At 54.4% G+C, this 22,117-nt stretch overlaps 1 protein-coding gene across 2 annotated transcripts in view; it reads right to left on the reverse strand.

Moving 5' to 3' along the window:
- The window catches only part of TTC7A (tetratricopeptide repeat domain 7A), a 123,350-nt gene that overhangs the window by 20,281 nt on the left and 80,952 nt on the right, over positions 1-22,117 (reverse strand). For both annotated transcript variants that reach the window (XM_070379626.1, XM_070379627.1), the window contains 3 exons: positions 21,907-22,067; positions 7,342-7,458; positions 3,810-3,907 (listed from right to left, as the gene is read on the reverse strand). In XM_070379626.1, the coding sequence (XP_070235727.1) occupies positions 3,810-3,907; positions 7,342-7,458; positions 21,907-22,067 (376 nt within the window). The remainder of the gene's footprint in view (positions 1-3,809; positions 3,908-7,341; positions 7,459-21,906; positions 22,068-22,117) is intronic.

Consider the following 22,117-nt stretch of genomic DNA (forward strand, 5'->3'; position numbering starts at 1 on the left):
TAGAGCGAGACAGGAAAGGCTGAGCTGCACGCCTGGTGGCAGTGGCTGCATAGCCCTGCAGGAGCGGCAGGGCACACCGAGTCACAGCAGGGTGGCCTGGCCCTGCAGCTGCAGAACAGTGCACAGACCCACTAGGAGGGGCCCATCCAATGCCTCACCCATGCATGAGAGAGGAGGTGGGTTACTGAGGGGCACAGAGGCAGTAAGCCCACTTCTAGGAGTCAATCCCTAAAGAAGAACACTGTGAATGTCGGCAATGGTGGGCATTCTACCACTGCCCAGGACACTGAAGACAGAAACGATCTCGATGTCCACCAGTGGGGACTGATTAAAAATAAGTGAGAGTATAATCATACTGGACAATGCAGTCATTAAAATAGCAATGCGTAACTATGGGTACTGATGCAGAAAGATGGTGACGTTATGCAGTTTGGTAAAGAAATAGAGGAAAACGACAGAATGTGAAAGACTAGAGATCTCTTCAAGAAAATCAGAGATACCAAGGGAACATTTCATGCAAAGATGGGCTCGATAAACGACAGAAATGGTATGGACCTAACAGAAGAAGACGATATTAAGAAGAGGTGGCAAGAATACACAGAAGAACTGTACAAAAAAGATCTTCACAACCCAGATAATCACAATGGTGTGATCACTCACCTAGAGCCAGACATCCTGGAATGTGAAGTCAAGTGGGCCTTAGAAAGCATCACTACGAACAAAGCTAGTGGAGGTGATGGAATTCCAGTTGCACTATTTCAAATCCTGAAAGATGATGCTGTGAAAGTGCTGCACTCAATATGCCAGCAAATCTGGAAAATTCAGCCGTGGCCACAGGACTGGAAAAGGTCAGTGCATTCCAACCCCAAAGAAAGGCAATGCCAAAGAATACTCAAACTACCGCACAATTGCACTCATCTCACATGCTAGTAAAGTAATACTCAAAATTCTCCAAGCCAGGCTTCAGCAGTACGTGAACCGCAAACTTCCAGATGTTCAAGCTGGTTTTAGAAAAGGCAGAGGAACCAGAGATCAAATTGCCAACATCCACTGGATCATGGAAAAAGCAAGAGAGTTCCAGAAAAACATGTAATTCTGCTTTATTGACTATGCCAAAGCCTTTGACTGTGTGGATCACAATAAACTGTGGAAAATTCTGAAAGAGATGGGAATACCAGACCACCTGACCTGCCTCTTGAGAAACCTGTATTCAGGTCAGGAAGCAACAATTAGAACTGGACATGGAACAACAAACTGGTTCCAAATAGGAAAAGGAGTACGTCAAGGCTGTATATTGTCACCCTGCTTATTTAACTTATATGCAGAGTACATCATGAAAAAGGCTGGGCTGGAAGAAGCACAAGCTGGAATCAAGATTGCCGGGAGAAATATCAATAACCTCAGATATGCAGATGACACCACCCTTATGGCAGAAAGGGAAGAGGAACTAAAAAGCCTCTTGATGAAAGTGAAAGAGGAGAGTGAAAAAGTTGGCTTAAAGCTCAACATTCAGAAAACGAAGATCATGGCGTCCAGTCCCATCACTTCATGGGAAATAGATGGGGAAACAGTGGAAACAGTGTCAGACTTTATTTTTTGGGGCTCCAAGATCACTGCAGATGGTGATTGCAGCCATGAAATTAAAAGACACTCCTTGGAAGGAAAGTTATGACCAACCTAGATAGCATATTCCAAAGCAGAGACATTACTTTGCCAACAAAGGTCTGTCTAGTCAAGGCTATGGTTTTTCCAGTGGTCATGTATGGATGTGAAAGTTGGACTGTGAAAAAGGCTGAGCGCCGAAGAATTGATGCTTTTGAACTGTGGTGTTGGAGAAGACTCTTGAGAGTCCCCTGGACTGCAAGGAGATCCAACCAGTCCATTCTAAAGGAGATCAGCCCTGGGATTTCTTTGGAAAGACTGATGCTGAAGCTGAAATGCCAATACTTTGGCCACCTCATGCGAAGAGTTGACTCATTGGAAAAGACTCTGATGCTGGGAGGGATTGGGGTCAGGAGGAGAAGGGGACAACAGAGGATGAGATGGCTGGAGGGCGTCATGGACTCGATGGACGTGAGTTTGAGTGAACTCCGGGAGTTGGGGATGGACAGGGAGGCCTGGCATGCTGTGATTCATGGGGTCACAAAGAGTCGGACACGAGTGAGCAACTGAACTGAAAAAAGCAGCAGACTGCAAAAGAGAGCACAGTTTTATGAGAAGCAAAATACAGGAATGTTTCCGAAAGTCTGAAAGGCCACTTATTAAGGTTTGAGTGGTGAAATGATGGATGAGTTTTCCTTTCTCCCTTTCATATTTTTACTTTCTGTTTTCACAAGCGCCTATTATTTCTTTATAGAGAAGTACCCTGGAGGAGGGCATGGCAACCCACTCCACTGTTCTTGCCTGGAGAATCCCATGGACAGAGGAGCTTGGTGGGATACTGTCCATAGGGTCGCAAAGAGTCGGACACAACTGAAGCGACTTAGCACGCACGCATGGTGGAATGATGGATGAATTTTCCTTTCTCCTTTTTATATTTTCACTTTCTTTCACAAGTGCCTATTATTTCTTTATAGAAAAGTCCCATCGGAGGTTGGGCTGTGAAGGATTCTTGGGTAGCAGCTTGAGCCAGACCGTGTGCCCTCTGGAGCACTTCTCCCCGTGGCAGTCCTGAGTAACACTGGGTCCCTGTTCAGGATATACAAGCTGTTGACATTTACAGTTTACGAGAAGGTGAAATGCAAGCTCTTTTTTTTCCCTCTCTCTCTCAGAGGTAGTAAAGGCTCCAATAAACTCAGGAGACCTTGGGGCAAAACCACAGATGACTTCAGTTTATAAGGCAAGTGTTCATAGAGTCCTAATAACTTTGTCCAGAGTTCTCCCCTCTCTAATCGCCAAGACGCTACACTCCCTGGCACCGTTGCCTCCTTGGAGTCAGCAGCTCTACGTCCAGCCCATCGCTCCTCAGCTCAAATCAGGTGCTGGGTGTGGCTTCGGGAATCAGCTTCATCTCTCGACAACAAAGGCGCAAGTTGGTTCCCAGCCACAGGAGTGGAAAAGATGAGCAATGACACCAAATACAACTCCCTCACACGTTCATTCCCGTGACTAATTTTGCTTGTGTTTTTGAGGAAGGTATTTGCTTTAATCAGGTCCTGGGTAAAAATATGTTAAGTCTGCAGATTCTAAACTGGTTTGAATTTCACAAGCCATGGATGTCAGGATGAATTTTTCCAGGAAACTATAGTCAGATTTAGGCTGAAACAGAAGCTCAGCCCTTCCTTTCTACTTGACTTGATCTGTTGAAGACATTATCATGGCAGACCTTGGCCTTGAGCTTTTTTAAAAAACACATTTCTTTGGCCGTGCTGGATCTTCATTGCGGGAAGTCTTCGTTGCGGCATGTGGGATCTAATTCCCCGACTAGGGACTGAACCCAGGCCCCCTGCATCGGGAGCATAGAGCTTAGTCACTGGACCACCAGGGAAGGCCCCTTGGCCTTGAGCTTCAGCCTAAGGGGAGACGGTCTCCGTGCTCCACACAGTCCTCTCTCCACCCGTCTTCCCCACGCCCACACAGAGGATGGGGTCCCTCTCTTACCTACACCATCTGCCTACTTCCTGCCCCTGGGCCAGCAGCTGTCTTGCCACTCTGGGCCCTAAAGAGGCCCGAGGGCAGTTCCTTAGCACAGGAGCTTGGGCAGCAGCCAGCCAGAGGCAGGATGGATTCCACCAGGCCAGGCAAATGCTCAGGCTGGGACAGGGAGCTGTGGGCTTATGTGGACAGCTGCCCACGGGGCACGTTCTTACCAGAGTCTGCATCATGGGCATCAGGCAGAGTCAAGTGCATGCCACTCTGTTTCTTCAGCGTGAGGCCCTCGCCAAGGCTGCCATCTTTTTCCAGGCCCCTGGAAGGCAAGGGAGGGCCAGGCCCCAGTGAGGTGGAGGGCTGGCAGGGAGAATGAAGGGAGCCTTACGCCAGGTAGGCTCTGGGGCTGAGAGTTCAGACCTGAGAACGGAGCTAAAGATCACTGGGAAGGACAGAGATGAGCAGCAGGCCAGATACAGCTCAGGCTCAGGATTCTAGAATCTGGTTCATCCCAGAGCTGAAGTGACATGGTATTTCTCCTGATCGCCTCCTGCCCGCTCCCTTCCTCGTCCACAGGTTGTGCGCCTGCGAGGCTATTAGCCTCCTCACTAGTCCCTACCGTGACCACATTTTGTTTCTAGAGCTACATGCTTACTCATGCTGTTGCCACCAAGGCCATTCCTGCAGTTCTTGAGATCCACCCAACCCCCCACTGCCTTTAGAACCCAGTCCAAGGTCCTCGCCTCCCTCTAGAGGCTTCGAGCTGCTCATCTGCTCTTTGTCACTGTGGATCCCAGTGCGCGCATGCACACACGCACACACACACACACACACACACACACACACACACACACACACACACACACACACACACACACACACACACACACACACACACACACACACACACACACACACACACACACACACACACACACACACACACACACACACACACACACACACACACACACACGCTGAGGATGAGAAACCCTCCCGTCCATCTAATCCTCTTTTACCTTCTGTGTCCTCTCGGCGTCCAGCAGAGAGCCGGGTACAGAGCAGACGCCATGAACTGGCTTCCATGGAAAGCCTGGTTTTTGCGGACCAGCCCGCCCCCTCAGCCTGCCCTCCAGGCACGGAAGGCCCAGAAGCCACTCCCTGCCTCAGGGTCCCTTACCCTGGACTGCCAGAGTGGCCCTGGAGGAGCCGGAGGGGGCCCTTCGGTGGCAGATAAACAGCGTGGCCATCTTATCACACCTCCCCCAGTCCCCCAGGTCCCTGCAGCTCCCACACAGCTAGGGAGGCTCCTCTTTTCTAAAGAGTGGGGTGTGGGGGAGCCGCCAGCTCGGAAAGGTTATGCCCATCTTCGGGCGCACAGCCCCCAACAGCACCCTGTGACCTTAACCTGCTGACTGCGGAGTCTCAGAGGACTGAGGCCGAAAGGGCAGGAGAGGAGGAAGCGGGCCCAGAGGCCTCCTCCCTTCAGAGTGGACCCACAAAGAACACCAGGGCATCCTTCTGTCTTAATGCCGGTTCACACTGAGCTCGGGCCTCTGGGTGCACAGCCATCTTTGTCGGCGTTAGAGGAAACCATCCAAAAAAGCACAGTGGGAAAGGGCTGGCTCCTACCCTGCATGCCCACCTCTCCTTCTCGGGGAGGCACAGATGCTCCTGCCCCTGAAAGAGTGTGAAAGAGCCAGAGACCCTGGGGGAAAGCTGGGGGCTGCCCCTCCTTAGCTGTGTGACCCTTGCCAAAGCTACTTAACCTTTCTAGATCTTACTTCTCTTTTCTTGAAATGGTTATTGTGTGGAGTTAATGAGCACGAGAATGTCAACATCACAAGGCTGTCGTGAGGATGAAATGAGGATGTGGACTGGGGCCCCTCCCACGGCGGCCTAGAGTAAATGCACAGACACAGCCGCTGCTCCCAAGGGGGCTCTTCTAGGGGCTCCAGAAAGGGCTCAGCTCGGGGACCTCCTGCCACCTGGTCCTAGGCCCCTACCCTGAAGAACCCGACACCCGGACAAGAGGAGACAGTCCACGCTAAGCATTTAACAAAGACCCGGATGGAGAGTGTTGCACTGGGGCACCAGAGGCCAGGCACAGGGGGCTCCCCAAGGGGCCGTGTGGGCCGGGCCGCGCAGAGCAGAGGAAGACAGCCAAGGTGCAGAATGGGAGGTGGGGCTGGCAGGGCGGGGTGGCCCAGACCTTCAGGCTGTGGATTCTGGCCTTGATCCTGGACTGCCCCAGTCCAGATGTGACAAGTTTTTGCTCTGTGGCTTCAGGTTCAGAAAGAACACTCCCTATCCTTGGGAAAGCCAGGAGGGGACTGGATTTTACTCTCTGCTTCCAACAGTTTGCCTCCAACTAGCTGGCCAGGCTGAGCCCTGCTCTACCCTGAGTGCGGGGGGGGTCCCCCCCGAAGTGAGGGTGAAGGTGGTGGCTTGAAAAGACCCCAAGGCAAACCCGACAGCTCCACAGCTCTGCTGCTCCTGGAGGGGAGCCACAGGCTAAGCCCTACACGTGGAGACAAGGCTGCAGCTCAGAGGACCGTGATCGCCTAGATGAGCAGGCAGCCAGCCATCCGGCTGAGAGGAGCGCTCTGCCAGCTCTGGGGCAATTCTTCTCTGCAAGTGGAGCCAGGCCACGCACCTGCCTGCCTGTCACAGCTGGTGAGTGGCAGGACGAGGGACATCCAAAGGCGGGCCCCCCACACACCAGAGTCTGGCCCTCACTCTACAGCACCCAGCTTCCAGGTGGTTCCCCATTTCCTTTCTGCAAAGTCCCTCACTCCAGAGCTGCCTGCTGGCAGCTTCCACCCACCACCCTGCTCTGCCCTGGAATCTTCCAGGCCCAAAGCCTGCAAAGAGAGGGCTGACCCCACCCTGCCCAAGGATTTTATTCGGTCAGATTATCCTGGGGCCTCCTCTGTAAATTCCAACTTTAGAGACATTGTTTTGGGGATTATAAGAGGTTGCTAGGTTCCCAGAGTCCCAGTGAAAGGACAAGTGCCCACCAGAGGGGGGTCCCCTGAGGCGGTAGGGAGATGACACAGCCAGACAAGGGGAGTGGAGCAGAAATGAAGCCCATTTCTGCTTTGGGCTGCACAAGCTGAGCCCGAGTGTCTTGGCAGGTTTCAGCAAAGACGTTCTGCAGATTCAGCCTGGACAAGAGTGCCCTGCTCTGGTCGAGAATCTCAGAGCTGGGGACTGGAGCAGGAGATGGGATGTGTGGAGATGGTAGGTGAGTGGGGGCCCTTCAGGAACTCAGCTTCCTCCTCCTCTTCTCCCAGCTTCCAGATGGAACCAGGAAAGAAGTGACAAGCTCCACAGGCTGGGGTTCAGGAGACTCAGGTTTAAGCCCAACCACTACCACTCATAGGAGAGTGGCTCTGATACATTATATAAGGTCTCTGGGTCTCAGGTTAAGAACCCTGGGGTGAGGATAAACTATGACAGTGGATAAGATAAAACCAGCTGATGGGGGAGGTGCTTAATAATGATTTCTCTTCCTTCTTATCCCCCTGAACTTTAGTTTCCTAAAGAGCCTTTTTCTGTCCTTCACAGAGGATTGTCAAAAGATTAAAATTAGGGCAGGCCATAAAAGGCCCCAGGAGCAGTAAGTCCCATGCCCTCATTCAAACATCCTCACCACCCTCTCACCCATCAGGCATCATGGCCACTCAGCTGTAGACTGTTGCTCTGGCAACCACCACCTCCCAACTCCGTCTGGAGGGACCCGCCACTCACCCCAGCTGGGAGAAGCTGTACAGGGTCTGCCACAGCTGCAGCATCTGTCTACAGGTCACTAGGGCTTCCTCTGGGCCTTTCAGGACCTGCTCCAGCTTCACCTTGGTGAACATCAGGCTGTGGGAGGAAGAAGAGCAGTGAGAACACCTGAGGGGCCCCCTTCCCCTGGCTTTCCTCCCAGGGTGGAACCCCAGGGGATTCTGCCCCACCGGAGCAGCCCCATCAGCCCACCTCCCCAGCACTCAGGAGGCACCGTGCCCACACGCACGGCGGTGTCCGTTTCCCTGGATCACGTGCTCTCTCTCTGCCTAGCTCCCCATCCTCTCTGCCAAAGCACAGAGCACTCCTCTGCGTTCGTCAGCATCCCTGCGGCTCTTGCTTATCCCGATCGTGTACCATCCCGCCCACCTCTCAAGCACTGTCTGCCGTGGTAGCGGTCTCCCTCCACACCCTCAACTCTGCAGCATCCCCCTCACCGAACACATGGCTATCTTTTTACTTACACACTCTCCAGGCCTTATATCAGAGACAGACCCAGAAGGAAACTGACTCAAGGAATGAGGCTAAGCAAGGAACGGGTGAAAAGGTCGCAAAAGGGCAGGGTTCTGCTTTCCCTCCTCACCAGCATGCAACAGGTGCTTGAATGCAGACTGTATCCTGACCCTGAACACCTGAGGATGATCAGGTTTTCCTTTATCTTCACTGAATAGCCTAACATTGCCAGTTCTCCTCATATATTCAATAAGATGAAAGTGACATGAAGTCTTATTCAGTCACCGTTTAGGAACAACAGAATCTCTTTCAACCCCCCCCAAACCTGAAGTCCTCTAGGGTAAGAACAGTGGGAACAGTGGGGATGTGGCCCTGAGAGAGGCTGGGAAGAGAAGGAAGGGCTGGTCCTACCAGAAGGCAGGTCCACAGCAGGGGTGGACAGCTGCCCCGCTCTGCCCAAGACAACAGTAGAGACCATCAGAGCGCTGGCTCAGCATGACCACCCTTTAGTTGTTGGGGAGTCCAGGGTCCTGATGAGGGCCAAGGCAGTGGCTATTTACCAACATGTATGGAAATACTGCAGTCTTTTCACCACGGGTACTGCCAGCTACACTGACGCACACCAGCTGCCTGGCAGCCTGTGGAGAACTTGGCTGAGCCACTGAGGCCCAAACAAGGCTGTGACTCCTGGTTCTCCTCAGGTGGTGAGTGGTGAGCCTCCTTCATTCACGACGCTGCTGCTGCTGCTGCTAAGTAGCTTCAGTCGTGTCCGACTCTGTGCAACCCTAGAGACGGCAGCCCACCAGGCTCCCCCATCCCTGGGATTCTCCAGGCAAGAACACTGGAGTGGGTTGCCATTTCCTTCTCCAATGCATGAAAGTGAAAAGTGAAAGTGAAGTCGCTCAGTCGTGTCTGACTCCTAGCGACGCCATGGACTGCAGCCCACCAGGCTCCTCCGTCCATGGGATGTGCCAGGCAAGAGTACTGGAGTGGGGTGCCATTGCCTTCTCTGATTCACGACACTGCTTCTGGGCAAATCCGTGGTCTCAGTACCCTGGTGGTAGGTGCTGGGGACACTGGTCCTGCCATCCCCAGTCCCTTTTTCCAGATTCTTGAAAGGTCCAACACCCCACAAGTATTAGGAGCCTCTGCTTTAGGAACATGAAGACACAATTTTGGCCTTCCAGGTTACGATTAGCGCTAAAAATGACAAACTGCTCACAGACTCCAGGGCTGGTGTTCTGGGTCCGACTCAGAACAAGGAAAAGCACAGATGAAGGGGGTCTTTCTGGGACTGGTGTTTGATGAAAACGTGGGGTAGGATGTGGCTGAGAGTTGGGGGAAGGAGGGGGACTGTGGTGGGCTGTGGCTAGAACAGGTGTTGGTGCAAGTGAAAGCTCTCCATGGGGAGGGATACCCAGAACAGCAGAGTCCCCATGGCAGGGTGACTGGGAGCTGGTTCCCTGGACAGTCCCTTGGGCAGACCAGTCCCGAAGCACTCCTCTGCTCCCAGATCTCCCCAGACTGGCCTTCTCTGCAGCATGCCCCTCCCCACCAGGGCCCGTCCCCCTCCTGCTCTCTGGCTGTGTCCCTGAGAGCCAGCAGGGGTTTGTGGGGTGGATCCAGCCACACCATGTGCCCGGAACAGAAGTGGCCGAAAGCTGAGCTGGTGTTACAGTGACTTCTACCAACACAGGCTCTTCTCCTCACGGCTGCTGACATTCCATTAGCATGAGCAACCCAGGGTGTAATTTCTCAACCCAACCACATCCTTTCTGGGCTGGGGCAAGCGCTCTGACAGCCCTCCTCTGGCTGGATCCCTCAGTCCCAGATCCCTGGAGGCCCGGGTCAGCTCCCGAGATTTCCCTGGTCTCACAGTGCAGCGCCACCAGGACCATCCTCCTTGACAGGAAGCCCTGCGCCGACCGTGACATCAATCAGAACGCCTCTGTGTGCCACCTTCCATCCCGTGACCCTGGGCACCCATGTGGTGCTCACAGGGTATTAGAGGCACCCTGGACCACAGGGCAGGCTCCCCGGCTCATCCATGCTTTGTTTCACGCTGTCGCCCTGCTAGGGCTCCCCCTTCCGCTGACACGTGGCCAGGTCCTAACCAGGTGTCACCCTCTGACCTTCTGTGTGTCCCCATGGGGGCCTCACCCCCAGGGGTTTTTACTACGTCGTGGGCACATGGGCATCCACACACAGTGGGCACCGCCGAACGCTCTCCACCTGGTAACAGGGATCAGCAAACCACCCCACTCCTTGTCGTTCTTCTAGGACAACCAACTACTGGTCCTGCTGGAGCAAAGGGCTCTCCCCCTCCCATCTGCCAGGATGGGAGGCCCAGTTCTTCAAGCAACGGTACAAGGAGGCTGGCAGGGCCTAGCGCGCCACTATGGATGGTGGGGCCGCAGCCTCATCAGGACTCTATGCTTCCTGGGTGGAGCCGTGGGGAGGCTGCTGGCAGTGGGGGCTGGGAAGAGAGGGGGCAAGCCCTGGCTCCCCACTCCCTTCAATCAGCCCAGCCCCTGGCATACCTTTTTATACACTGAATGAGTCTAACATGTCATCTGAAGAAACGATTCTGAGACTTAAAAAAAAAACAAACACATTTTAATCCAAAGTTCTAGTCCTCCGAGAAGTGTGATCACCCCTGCCCTTCTCTGCTTAGGACAACCTTCAGTTAGCATTTAAATCACTCTCTCTCATTTATACATGTGTGTGTGTGTGTGTGTGTGTACACGTTTTCTGTTTTTCCACATAGGCTTATGCTTTTAACAGTGAAGAAACACTAACATCAAGCATTTACAAACTCAGATACTCTAGAGAACACTCAGCAGCCAGCTGTACGTAGAGATGGTAAAACTACCATCTGTCTTGTCCTGGGTCTTGCTGTGTGTCCCTGCCTGGGTGACGAGTGCCCACAGGGCAAGACCCTGCCTCCCTCCATGTCAGCATCCTCCTCGCTTCCCTGGTGCCTGGCACAGAGCTGAGCACACGGTGTCCGTTCAGCTTAATACTATGAGGATGTGTGTGTGTTGTTACAACCCTCCAGCCACATTTTGGGTCTCGTGGTCCACGGTAAATCGGAGTTGACTTCTGAAGGCACCGCTTCCCGCTGCCGGCTCCCAGCTAGGAGGCAGGTGGGGAATCTGCTCGCGGATGCCTCAGAACTGCAGCGAGGGCTGGACTCACACAGGCAACAGGCAGAGTGCCAGCCAATTCCATTTTAAGCTGTCCAGAAGCAAAATGTCCCAGGGCCTGGGGAGGAATAGGGAGCTCGGGACGTGACAGAAAGGCATCTGGCTCCATGTGACTCCATCTGGCTCTTCATCCCAGAGAAGGGTCCCCAGGCAGAGCCAAAAGTACAACAGAGGAGAGTCTCTGAGGCAGGAAGGCTGGGATACTGGAGTCCAGCAGTCCTCCAATGCCCTGACACGAGCCAATCCGGGGAACGGCCCCGCTGCTGTCCTGACCCTGCCCTGTGACGTCGCTCAGTGCACAGACACTGGCCCAGGAGCGAGAAACCCGAGCCAAAGTCCCAGCTTTGCACTGCCACCCAGCTGGCAGGTCACAGGTTCCAAACCTGTGACATAGGAGTGAAGTCTCTTGTCCCGTCTGCCCCAGAGACTCCTGCAGGATGAACTGTGATGACCCAGAGCAGCAGCTGAGAAGCCCACAGCTGCACTAACTCCTCAAGCACAGGCCTGCCCGAGGCTCTGGGAAGGGATTCCTTTATACTTGCAGGTCTGAAAGGCCCCGAAAACCAGCCTTCAGGCCAGGTGCCTTACAAGGCTCTCAGAAAGCCTCAGACCTTCACGGCTTGTTCAGCAAGGCACGGGGGATGAAAGATGGGCATAAGAAAGGAAACGGATGAGAAGGGATGGACAGTGCCTCAGCAATCCAGGCAGAGCAAAACAACCTCGGCTGTGACCCCCACTGCAAGCCCTTTCCTGTTTTTTAAGATGTAGAATAAACAGTGAGGTCTTTTAAGGCCGAATGCCTTTGCCACGCCGCCAAGGCATCTGAAGGCACACATGAAAGTGAGTGTGCTCTGGGGAAGGGGAAGGAGCAAGGGGCAGTGTAGACGCCACCGCAGGGGTGAAGCTGCCAGGGCTGCAGGAGAGTTCCAGGTGCTTGTACTCTGCACAGCCCAAAGGCTGAGGCATGAGTGCCCTGTTCCTAGCCGGGAGACCAGCGCAGCTGCGGCCCACCCTCTAAGCACTCACATCCTCCTGACGAACACCAGAGTCATGGCAGTCCCTGCCGGCCCCCTTCCGGGTCACCTGCACGGGTCAGCACCTGGGGTCAAAGACAGGTACTCATCGGACCCAAACAGAGCCAGTCCCTGTTGAACCATGACCAGTCTCAGCCCTGCAGAGTCAGTCTGCCTGTCTGCATCTGGGCCAGCCCTCCTCCGGTGGGGACGACAGAGACCAGTGAGGTCAGCGTCTCTGGGTGTGGCCACAGGTCACGGCCTTTGTAAGTCTTTCTGGTCCCTCTGGCCAGGGGCTGACGATGGAGGTTCCCGGGGGAAAGCAGGGGTGGGCCTAGCACCGCCTCTCTTCCCAGGCCCTCTGCCTGGCCTGCACTCCTGGGCCAGGATCAGCCTTCTAATTATTTGTCAAGAGGATCAAGACTTGGAGCTATTCCCACCTGAGGCCAAGACAAATCATTTCTTTCCACTGCTATGAAGAAGAACTATCTTAGGGTGGTCCTCCTCAGAACTGGGTGAGCATGAGCCTTTCCAAAAACTTTTCTTAGAAACAAAACATTATTCTGTAAGTGGGGGATATTTTTGTGACAATGGCTCTGGCTAAGCCAACAAGCACTGTCCTGGGGTCAGAGTTCATCCTGTCCGTCCCCCTCACCCAGGGTCTCCAGTCATCTTCCTCTGCGCCCCGTCCCTGCTGCTCACCCCAGCATCCCACCCCCAGTGGCAGGGTGGACGCTGGCAGAACTGAGCTGGCTGCAGGGAAGGACATGGGCTGTGTGGGCAGCAAGCACAACAGGTCCACGTTTTTACTTTCGTGTTCCTTGAAAGAACTTCCCTGTAAAATATACTCAGCATGTGCAGTAAGCAAGACTTGGACATGGTAACTGCTGTGTACCTGAGGGAGTCGCCTCTGGCCCCTGACTTACTGCCCAGCACACAGGAGGACATCGTACTGAAGCGTGCCCTCTGGCCTCAGACGACGTGGGTCCACTGCCAGGACCTGCTGCTTCCAGGCAGGTGCCTCGGCCTCTCTGAGCTTGACCAGCTGTTGGTAAAGCAAGGGCGGTTAACAGCACCATCATGGAGGGCTGCTGGCAGGACTACAGGCAACAGAAACCGTGAAGGCAGCCAGCCCTGCTGCATGGCGACTCCTCAAGAAAGGTCAGCCATCATCCTGAGACCCCTCCATCATTACTGGTCTTTCCTACCGGGCTCCGCGCTCCAGCAGGGACCACATCTTCCTCATCTTTATATGCCCAGTGGCTCACCTGACGTCACTCAACAAATCATCATTGGATAACAGAAGAAAGTTGAGTCACAAGGACTCACTGAGGCCTGGAAGGCTGTAGGGTCCCCAGGGCCGAGAGCCAAGGAAGTCAAGTTGCAGAGCACCTGTGGAAACTCTCCCCTCTTCCCAGTCCCGCTGCCCACGTGTGTCTCCCCGGCCCCGGCCTCTGGCTCCTGGCCCTCATGGGAGTCCTCTGTGACGGGAGAGGGTAGTGGCAGGTATGGGGAAGGCACGAAAGGGGGCATTATCTCTTTAAAGGACAGTAATTAGTAATTCCAGCTGACGGCCACGCTGCGTTGTTTTAATGAAGAGTTCTATTTTTATAGAAAACACATAATTGAGTGGAAAAAGCAGGCTATTCTCTGAGTCACCACAGCCACACCTTTGGAAAGTCTTAACTCCTCAGCCAGGAGGCCAGAGCCTGCACACAGCGTGGGCTTCGGTGGGAAGTGGGTCTCTTCCCAGAAAACGGGGCCTGAGTCTGAAGACCCAAGTTCAAATCCCAGCTTCCCTTCCTCTAGCCCTGGGACCCCCGGCCAGTCATTTCAGCTTCTCAGAGCTCCAGTTTCAAATCTGTAAAATGGGACAACAGTATCGCTACCCCCTCGGGGCTTTAGGAGAAAAGAAGGCATACGCAAAGCCTCGCCTTCCTAAAGGGTTCACCCCTTCCTCACTACTTACCCAGCCCCGGTCATGCACAACCACTTACGTCTGCGCTCTCTGCCTCTCTTTCTTCATCTGGAAAATGGGAGTTAACAACAGTTTCTACACCTCCCAGGTTGCGAGGAAAGTGAGTGAATGCGTGGAAGGTGCGCAGAGCAGTGCCTGGCACACAGCCAAGCACGGGGTGTGTTGCTATTTGATTATTATTGAAGTGCTTGGGGTTCAAGCACAGCAGGGTTGTTCAGTGAATCAGCTGGCTGGTCAGGGTTGTTCAGCGAATCAGCTGGCTGGGGTTCTAATCCCTGCTTTGCCACTCATCAGCTATCTGACCTGGAGAGACCAGCTAACTCTCCAGTTAGTTTCTTTAGACTAGGAGGGTAAGACCAAAAACTCAACAAATCAAACCAAGACAATGACAAAACAGGGTAAGGGGATGTGAGAGCACTCTGAGGGCTGTAAGAAGCCAACATCCCCATGCGTTCCCTGCCTCCCTCCCTTCCTTTCCTCCATCCTTCCAAAAGAGCAAAAACAACTCCTACAGTCTGCCCATCAGGGGGTCTATGTATGTGCTGGATGCCCAGCTGTCAGTTCCCTACAGGGAGGAAGAGGAGACAGAAGACAGGCCATCGTCTGTCCTCTGTCCCCAAGGTGCTTCCACATGCTCAGGGAAGCTCGAGCAACAGACCAAAGGAAGCAGAAGGGAATCAGATACTCAATGAGTGGGTCAGCTCTGAGTGCAGGAGCTACAAGGCAAAGTGGAGCCCAAGGGGAGTCCCTGAGGCTGGGCAGAATCTGGAAGCACGGCCGCGAGGGAAGGAGGGCACCCCCTGGGGCTGGGCCAGCAGGGGCAGGATCAAAGGCCTGGAGGTGGGGCTCCACGGCCCACTCCCAGCCCTGGATCGGGGCAGGGGGAAGGGGAGGAGCAGCCAGTGTGTCGGAGCCAGCCACTCCCTCACCTCCACTGGGGCTGTGATCATCTGGCTCTTACCCCGGCCAGGGCAGTGCTGAAGGACACAGGTCTCAGAGTCCTCTAAATGCCCCGCATCTGGGAGAGACTCCACCAGAGCGATTAACTGATTCAGCTCACACACTTGCTCTTCAGGACATTATTTTAAAGCTCTAACAGGAGACCTCCCTGATAAGGGAGAGGGACACTTACAGTAACTTTTCTCGGCCCTAAAAACCAGTCATTTTCCCTTGGTTCTGGAGGATTACATTGACTCATGTCCCCTAATCTTTTATGGTTCACACTGATCCTCTTCCTCAGGGGTCCCCAACCTCCAAGATCTAATAACTGATGCTCTGAGGTGACGCTAATATAATAATAGAAATAAAGTGCACACTAAATGTAATGTACTCACATCATCCTGAAACCATCCCCACCACACCACAATCTGTAGAAAAAGTGTCTTCCGCGAAACTAGTCCCTGGTGCCAAAAAGGCTGGAGACAGCCACTCTATCTGACTTTGAAGCTTTCAAATCCTTTAAAATCAACAGCCCCGCAAGCTTTCACCTCCAGGAGCGAGCACCTCTGTTTCAAAAGTTCTGCCCCACCCGCGGAACAGCCGCCTCCACCCAGGGCACCTGAGGCCTAACCTGAGCTGACTGATGGCTGACCCAGTGGGCCTTCAGGCCTGGCTTCCCTCAGCTCCGGGAGACCAGTTTCAGTTACCTTCAGGGGACTCCCCAAAGACACATTCTTGATCATGAAAGATATGAACACAAACCGCACAGAAGCCATTCCACAATCACTCTGAGGTGGAAGAACTTCCAGAAGGATCCTTAATTGGAACAAAAGTTGGCTCCCAGCCCAATGTAAGAAACCAGGAAGCAAACACCTTGTTCTAAAATTGCTGCCCAGTGAGATGATCTGGGGACCTGAAGACTACCCACTGCAGAGGGCAGCCCTACTTCAAGGGTATCAATGTGCCTCCTGGGCCCTCTCCCACCTGCAGAGGCCAGGCCACTCCCGCTTGAAAACCAAGGGCCCAGCCACAGCACCTGCCTCCAGCAAATGTTGACAGCAGTGAGACTCAGGAAGCAAAGAGCTAAAAACCACTTTAAAACAAAGAATTCCTTCTGGAAAAATCTGTTTTCCTTCCTTCCTTCCTTTCTTCTTCCCCAAACAAAATAACCGAGGTCATTCTAGTTGGAGTGTGAGCAGAGGACTGCAGGGAGCAGGAAGACTCAGTGACTGCAGTGTCACATGCAGTGAGGTCCTAGGAGGCTCCCCAGAGCCATCAGCGCAGGGAAATGCTGAATGTCAGACTGGCTGAGCCGAAGAGGAACTGACCTTTGGGGAAGAGCGAGCCGGTGCCAGCGATTACGCCTGGCTTAACACTTCCCTCCACCACATGGCCTTGCAAGTTCACCCCAAGGCTGCTACCCTCATCGGGGCCTGTGGCAGCCAAGAATGTTTAATGAACCTGGCGAAGTGAGAAACTATGCTTGTGCTCATACCTTTGATTCCAGCCCCTCACTGGCGTGCTGGTATTTCAGGCATCCTTTTGATCCACTCCAAGTCCCTAATAAGAATCACCCAATAAACACAGTGGGTTTAAGTCAAAGACATTAACGGAAGCCCCAGGACTCTGATCCCTTCCGCTTGGTGGAATATACGACTCGAAGTTTGTCACATGCAACCTGTAACAAAGGTGAGGCGGGCCAGGTAGAGATCAGAAGGGTGCCCTTGAGGCCTACGTTGGCCTTAGCGGGATTCAGTCACCGTCTGGCCCCAGCTAACGCCTAGTTATCAGCTCAAACATTTTCCAAAACAGCCCAGGTTTCCTGGGGGAAATGCTGTGACTGGTTCCATTTGTTTACAAGTGGCAAGCCGAGCTCTGGCTTGTTGAGAGACCCATATAGCTCCTGCTCTGGGGAAAGCTCCCTAGGGCTCCAGACAACCCTTCCCCTAGGACCGTCCAAGGCCCGCAGGACCTGGGCTGGGCAGAAACTCTTAAGAGGGGTGGTAAGAGGGGAGGGGAAGGGCAAACCCAGTGTGCTCCCCTCCTGCCAGCCCAATAGCCTGGGCTTTCAAAACGGGTGTGGCAGGCTGCCAGGCCTGGGGTGGGAGCAATGACTGACAGGCTGGTTATTGGAAAGCTCCCATCATTAGCCCAGGAATGTTGTTTGGTTACTATGGCGACCTTCCCTACAAGCAGCCTGACTAAAGCGCAAGGAATCTGTTACCTAAAACCAGCACCCTGTGGAGCCCATGGCTTCTGGAACAAGCTTATCAGTGGCCTGTTCCCTTGACTCTCCTAGCTGAGCCTCCCAAGCCCAGGAAGGGAGAAGGAAACAGCTAAGACATCGCTGAGCTTGCTATGGGGAACCTCTCGAATTCCAAGGCCCAGCCTGGCTTGGAACCCAGGTCCAAATAGGGAGCCTGCTGCCCCCTTGAGGCCCCCTGCAGACTGGCCAGGGGCAGCCTGGCCAGCACATGTGTCCAGGGCTTAGTGGAAAGCCCTCAGCATTTCAGGAAGCTGCTCGGGTGTCTGGTTCTCGTCACGCCAGGTTCACGCTGTCCCTGCAGGGCCGTCAGCCACTGCCTCATCACGTTTCTGCCTTTTTAAACTCAAGCTCCATTAACTAAAGGTCACCTCACAGCACGGAAATAAAGATCCCCTTTGCTATGTTTTCTAATCCCTGAATTTGAAGTCAGCTCCACAAAGGCTGGGATTTTCTCCAGGAGTCTTGAGTCCTGGAAATGGTGACCTCCTGGTGGCTGCTAGGGAGCCGGCACACTTCTTCTCAGCTTCCACTGACCCTCCTGTGCAGGACGCCCTCCCCTGACCCACCACGTGTGCTGCCCTCCTTGAGCCCCCTGTCGCAGCATTATGCTGTGGACCATTTCCCCTTCCCCCACTGCTGCCCTTGACCCGGCTGTAAACTGACTGTGAGATCTTCTCTTGTCTGAATCTCACAATAGACCCTGGAAGCAGAGGGAGGCAGGAGAGATGTCAGTCTTTCAGCAGCTGAGGAGGGGACATGGGGAGTAGGAACAAGCTGCTGGAGGGAGCACAGCTAAGTGACGGCCAGGGACCTGCTGCGGCTCCCACGTGAGGACAAGCCAAGAGGAAAGGGTCTAGTCCACTCCCCAGCATCCCCCTGTGCCAGGCCTCCCCCACCCGACACGGGCCTGCCAGCCTCTCCTTCACTCTGCACAAAGGAAGAGCAAGGTCTCAGCCACTGGAACTGGCAAGGCGCTGGGTGGCAGAAAGGCTCAGACCTGGTGCCTTTGAGTGCCCGCAGAACAGACCTTATTGACGATGCTGAGGTCCGGGCATCTACCCCATCATCTGGGGCAGATTTTTTTGTTTAGCTGCATTGATATATATTGGATTAGGGGCTTAATTAACTGCGGTGGCAACAGCTGGAGCCACACACAGCTTGTTCCCAATGCAGGCAGCAGCTGGAAGAGCAGGCTACGGTTTCAGCTGAAGGGCAGTGACATTCTTCAGTGATCCCTGACCGTAATGGGCGCAATGACATTTCCTGCTAGTCCATGGGTCTCATCCGTGGGGAAAAGCACTGAATTATTTGCAAAGACCCACAGTCACACCCTAGGTCACTCCACAGTGCTGTGGTGGGTGGCTACCCTCCCCCTCATACCCCACAGTCCCTCCCTCCTCACCCCCACTCCCTTTTCTTTTTGGCTTAAGACAACAGAAATATACTGTCTCACAGTTCTGGAAGCCAGAAGCCCCTTGTATTTTATTCAGTTAGTTTTGTAGCCTTTTAGGGTGGCCCAGTTCAAAGGGGAGCTCCCCATGGTCATGAATGTGAGGGGCACATGGTGGCTCAGAGATAAGACCCTTCTCTCTCCGTGGATGGGCGGGTTCACAGATGGAAGCACCACGGGGGATGGGACGCTCTGGGCCCCAAACACTCCACAGCAAGGCTTCTCTGTGGTGACAGGAACACGAACCCCAAACGTGCTCTGGGAATGGGACTTCCTCGGGCTGGGACGTCAGAGGTGTCCCCTCGCGCTTCCAGCCCCTGAGAGCGCCTGAGGCCCCTGTAGCGGCCCTGCGGTGTTTGGATAGAGGGGCTCTGCTCCCACGGCAGAGGCTGCCCCACGCTGAAGGCTCCTGCCTGCAGAAGCGGGGACCCGGCTGACACCGAGCGGCAGCCACCCTACACGCTGACCACCAGCACCATCTCCCGGGGCTCCCACTTTTTTGGCTTCTATTCTCCCGATGCAGGCACACAGGCGCAAATGTCACAGCTCGGGTCCAGGTATTCTTGGGGGCCCAGAAGGCCACCCACAGGGCTCTGGGGGAAGTCACCAGCCTCACAGCAAGGCCCCACCCCTGCCCCCACTTCTCCAAGACACTGAGTGACTGAAGCATTTCCTGGTGAAAGAGTCCACACCTGAGTGAGGTGAGAGGGAAGAAGAAGGGGGTGGTGGAAAGTACACTTGGGGGACTAAAGAGACGGTTCGCACTCAGCCCAAGAACCAGGAGCAGGTGGGGGGCGCGGTGAGGAGGAAGAGGATGGGGGGGTGGCAGGAGACACCTCCCAGGGCGTGAAACAAGCAAGGTGGGCCTCTGATCACACACGGCAAGTTTCAAGCCGACTTCAAAAGGTGGCGCTGGCATCCCCACATCAGGCCAGGGAGGGGATTCTGCCAGCAGAGAGCATTCAGCCCAGGAGTTAGGAAGAGACACACGCAGTCAGATGGGTGGCACTGGCATGGGAAGCTCCTGCACTGGGTCAGGGCGCCCAAGGGAGCAGTGTGTGCAGCCCCTTCTGCGGCTTCCACAGGGCAGCTCTGCGCCCATCTGCTCAGTCTCTATCTGTTAATGCATGGAAGATTCCACTCGGATAAAGGACAACGTCTGACACCTGGCCCAGCCTCTGGTTTCTTCTGTGACACACACTCTGAGCCAGGGGCTGGATAAGGATTCTACCCCTTTTACTGTTCTAACCCTTCCACCGAAGCCTCACTGACAATAAAACACACAGAGGCACGCTCGCACACACACATATGCACACACACGGCTGGCAGCAGACCATGGGTCTGACCCTGCCAGATAGTCTTGAGCTTGGGAAAAAGCCAGGGTAACTGGTACTAGAAAAGGAAGACCTTTGTCCTTCCTGTATTTTTATAAAAGTAAAAAATAAACTTCTAAACAGTAGTTCTTGCTGTACTGTATTTGGGATTAGGTAACTACACCTTGTCCACACACCGGTTCTATCTACGTGGTGCATGCCCTAGGCGACTTGCCTTTTAAAGTGAACTAATTTCAATTTTAATAATCTCTCAAATATAGAAGGGAGGCCAAGAGCCAGGGCTGTCTTGTGAACACAAAGGACAGGCTATGTGGAGCTGGCCTCGCACCATCTCGGCTCACACCTGACCGGGGCAGCTGGGACCTACCTGGGCTCCGCTGACCCTACTCCAGACTAATACCCCCACCCCGCCCACAGCATCGTGACTCCTGACCCCGCTGTTCTGGCCCAGGTGGGTCCCAGCTGCCCCTGGTCAGGTGTGAGCCGAGATGGTGCAAGGCCAGCTCCACATAGCCGGTCCTTTGTGTTCATAAGACTTGATGAGGAGGAGGCCACTCCCAGCAAAGTCCACAGGCAAAGCCACCGTGGCATCTTCTGAAGGAGGCCTGACTCCCTGGTGCAAAGGGTCAGTCCTGCCTCTGCTGGACTACAGGTAAACAGACAAGTGCTTGGCTCCCCGCGTGGGCCGGGCCGCCTGCAGCTCCCGCGATCACTGATCTTGGCTGTAAAAGTGAAGTCGCTCAGTCGTGTCCAACTCTTTGCAACCCGTGGACTGTAGCCCACCAAGCTCCTCCGTCCATGGGATTCTCCAGGCAAGAATACTGGAGTGGGTTGCCATTTCCTTCTCCAGGGGAGCTTCCCGACCCAGGAATCGAACCCAGGTCTCCCACATCACAGGCAGACACTTTAAACTCTGAGCCACCAGGGAAGCCCTGACTCGGCTGTGGCACCTACCAATTTCTCTAATTCTTTGTGGAACTGTTTTCACTGCCAGCGTGAGTCACCTCTCAGGGCACCAGGACCACACTCCTTTCTGCTATCTAAAGACAACAGCCTTTGGCTGGTTCTAAAGGGTTCTCTTTCAAACCCCGAGCACAGTGGGAGTGGGGGTGCTAAGGGCCCCTCATTCTGGGATCAGGGGATTCAGAGAGACAGGGTTTATTAGCATCCTATGTCACCTGTCCCAGGGAAGGAGGGCAGAAATCTAAAGATGACCTCTTCCTCATTTCCTCCCAAGGGGCAATGCACCCTTCTGCCTCAGCCAGTCAGTGAGGCTCTTGTTCCCCAGGGTCCTGGTTGGATGGCAGCAGGTCCCCTGTGTATAGGCGGGGGCAAGAGGGTCTAGTCCTGCCCCACCCACCACCACTGGGGCCATGTGCAGCGTGAACCCTGCTCCCTAGAGACAGGCATCTGGGTAATGTGGCAAGCAGGAGCTGTGGAGGAGCCGAGAATAGAGGGAGAGGCCAGGACCACTCTGTGGGGATATAAATCTTCACCTCGACAGCCTGTGGCCTTCCTGGAGGTAGGGGCCAGCTCACATGGCCTCTATCAGCCCAGCCACTGTTAGAAACCATCCTTGGCTGGCTATGCCAGGGTTATGGTTAAGTCACACAAGTTAGGGTCCCCATGATGCTCAAATGTAGAGTGCAGGGTGGGATGGAAGCACCTCGGGCATGTTATCTTAGAGCACAGGCTCCTTGGTGGTCCACACAGCCCCCCGTGGAGCCTGCAGTTACCACCGAGAGCTTCCCCCTCCACACACGGTGCCTCCTGGCACCAAACAAAACGCCAGAGCCAGGCTCCGAGCCCACAGGTCCTCGGCCCGCCTTGACTCTCAGTGTGTGCACGACCAGCCTCCCAGCCCAGCAGCGTCCACGGGGAACTCACTTGAAGTTCTCAGGGTACTCCGTGATGGCCATGTTGATAACGTCCAGGGCGTGCTGGTAGTGTTTCTGGGCAGAGAAGAGGAGCGCCAGCAGATGGAGGGCATTGGCGTCGTCCTTGCATACTTTCAGGGCCTCCTGCAGCTGCTCCATGGCACTGGAGATCTGCCGGAGAAAACTGCCGGCTTAGCGACCTTCCCCAAGGCCCACACTGC

Source organism: Bos mutus, chromosome 11 (assembly GCF_027580195.1).
Source record: "Bos mutus isolate GX-2022 chromosome 11, NWIPB_WYAK_1.1, whole genome shotgun sequence".
In the NCBI taxonomy this organism is placed as follows: domain Eukaryota; kingdom Metazoa; phylum Chordata; class Mammalia; order Artiodactyla; family Bovidae; genus Bos; species Bos mutus.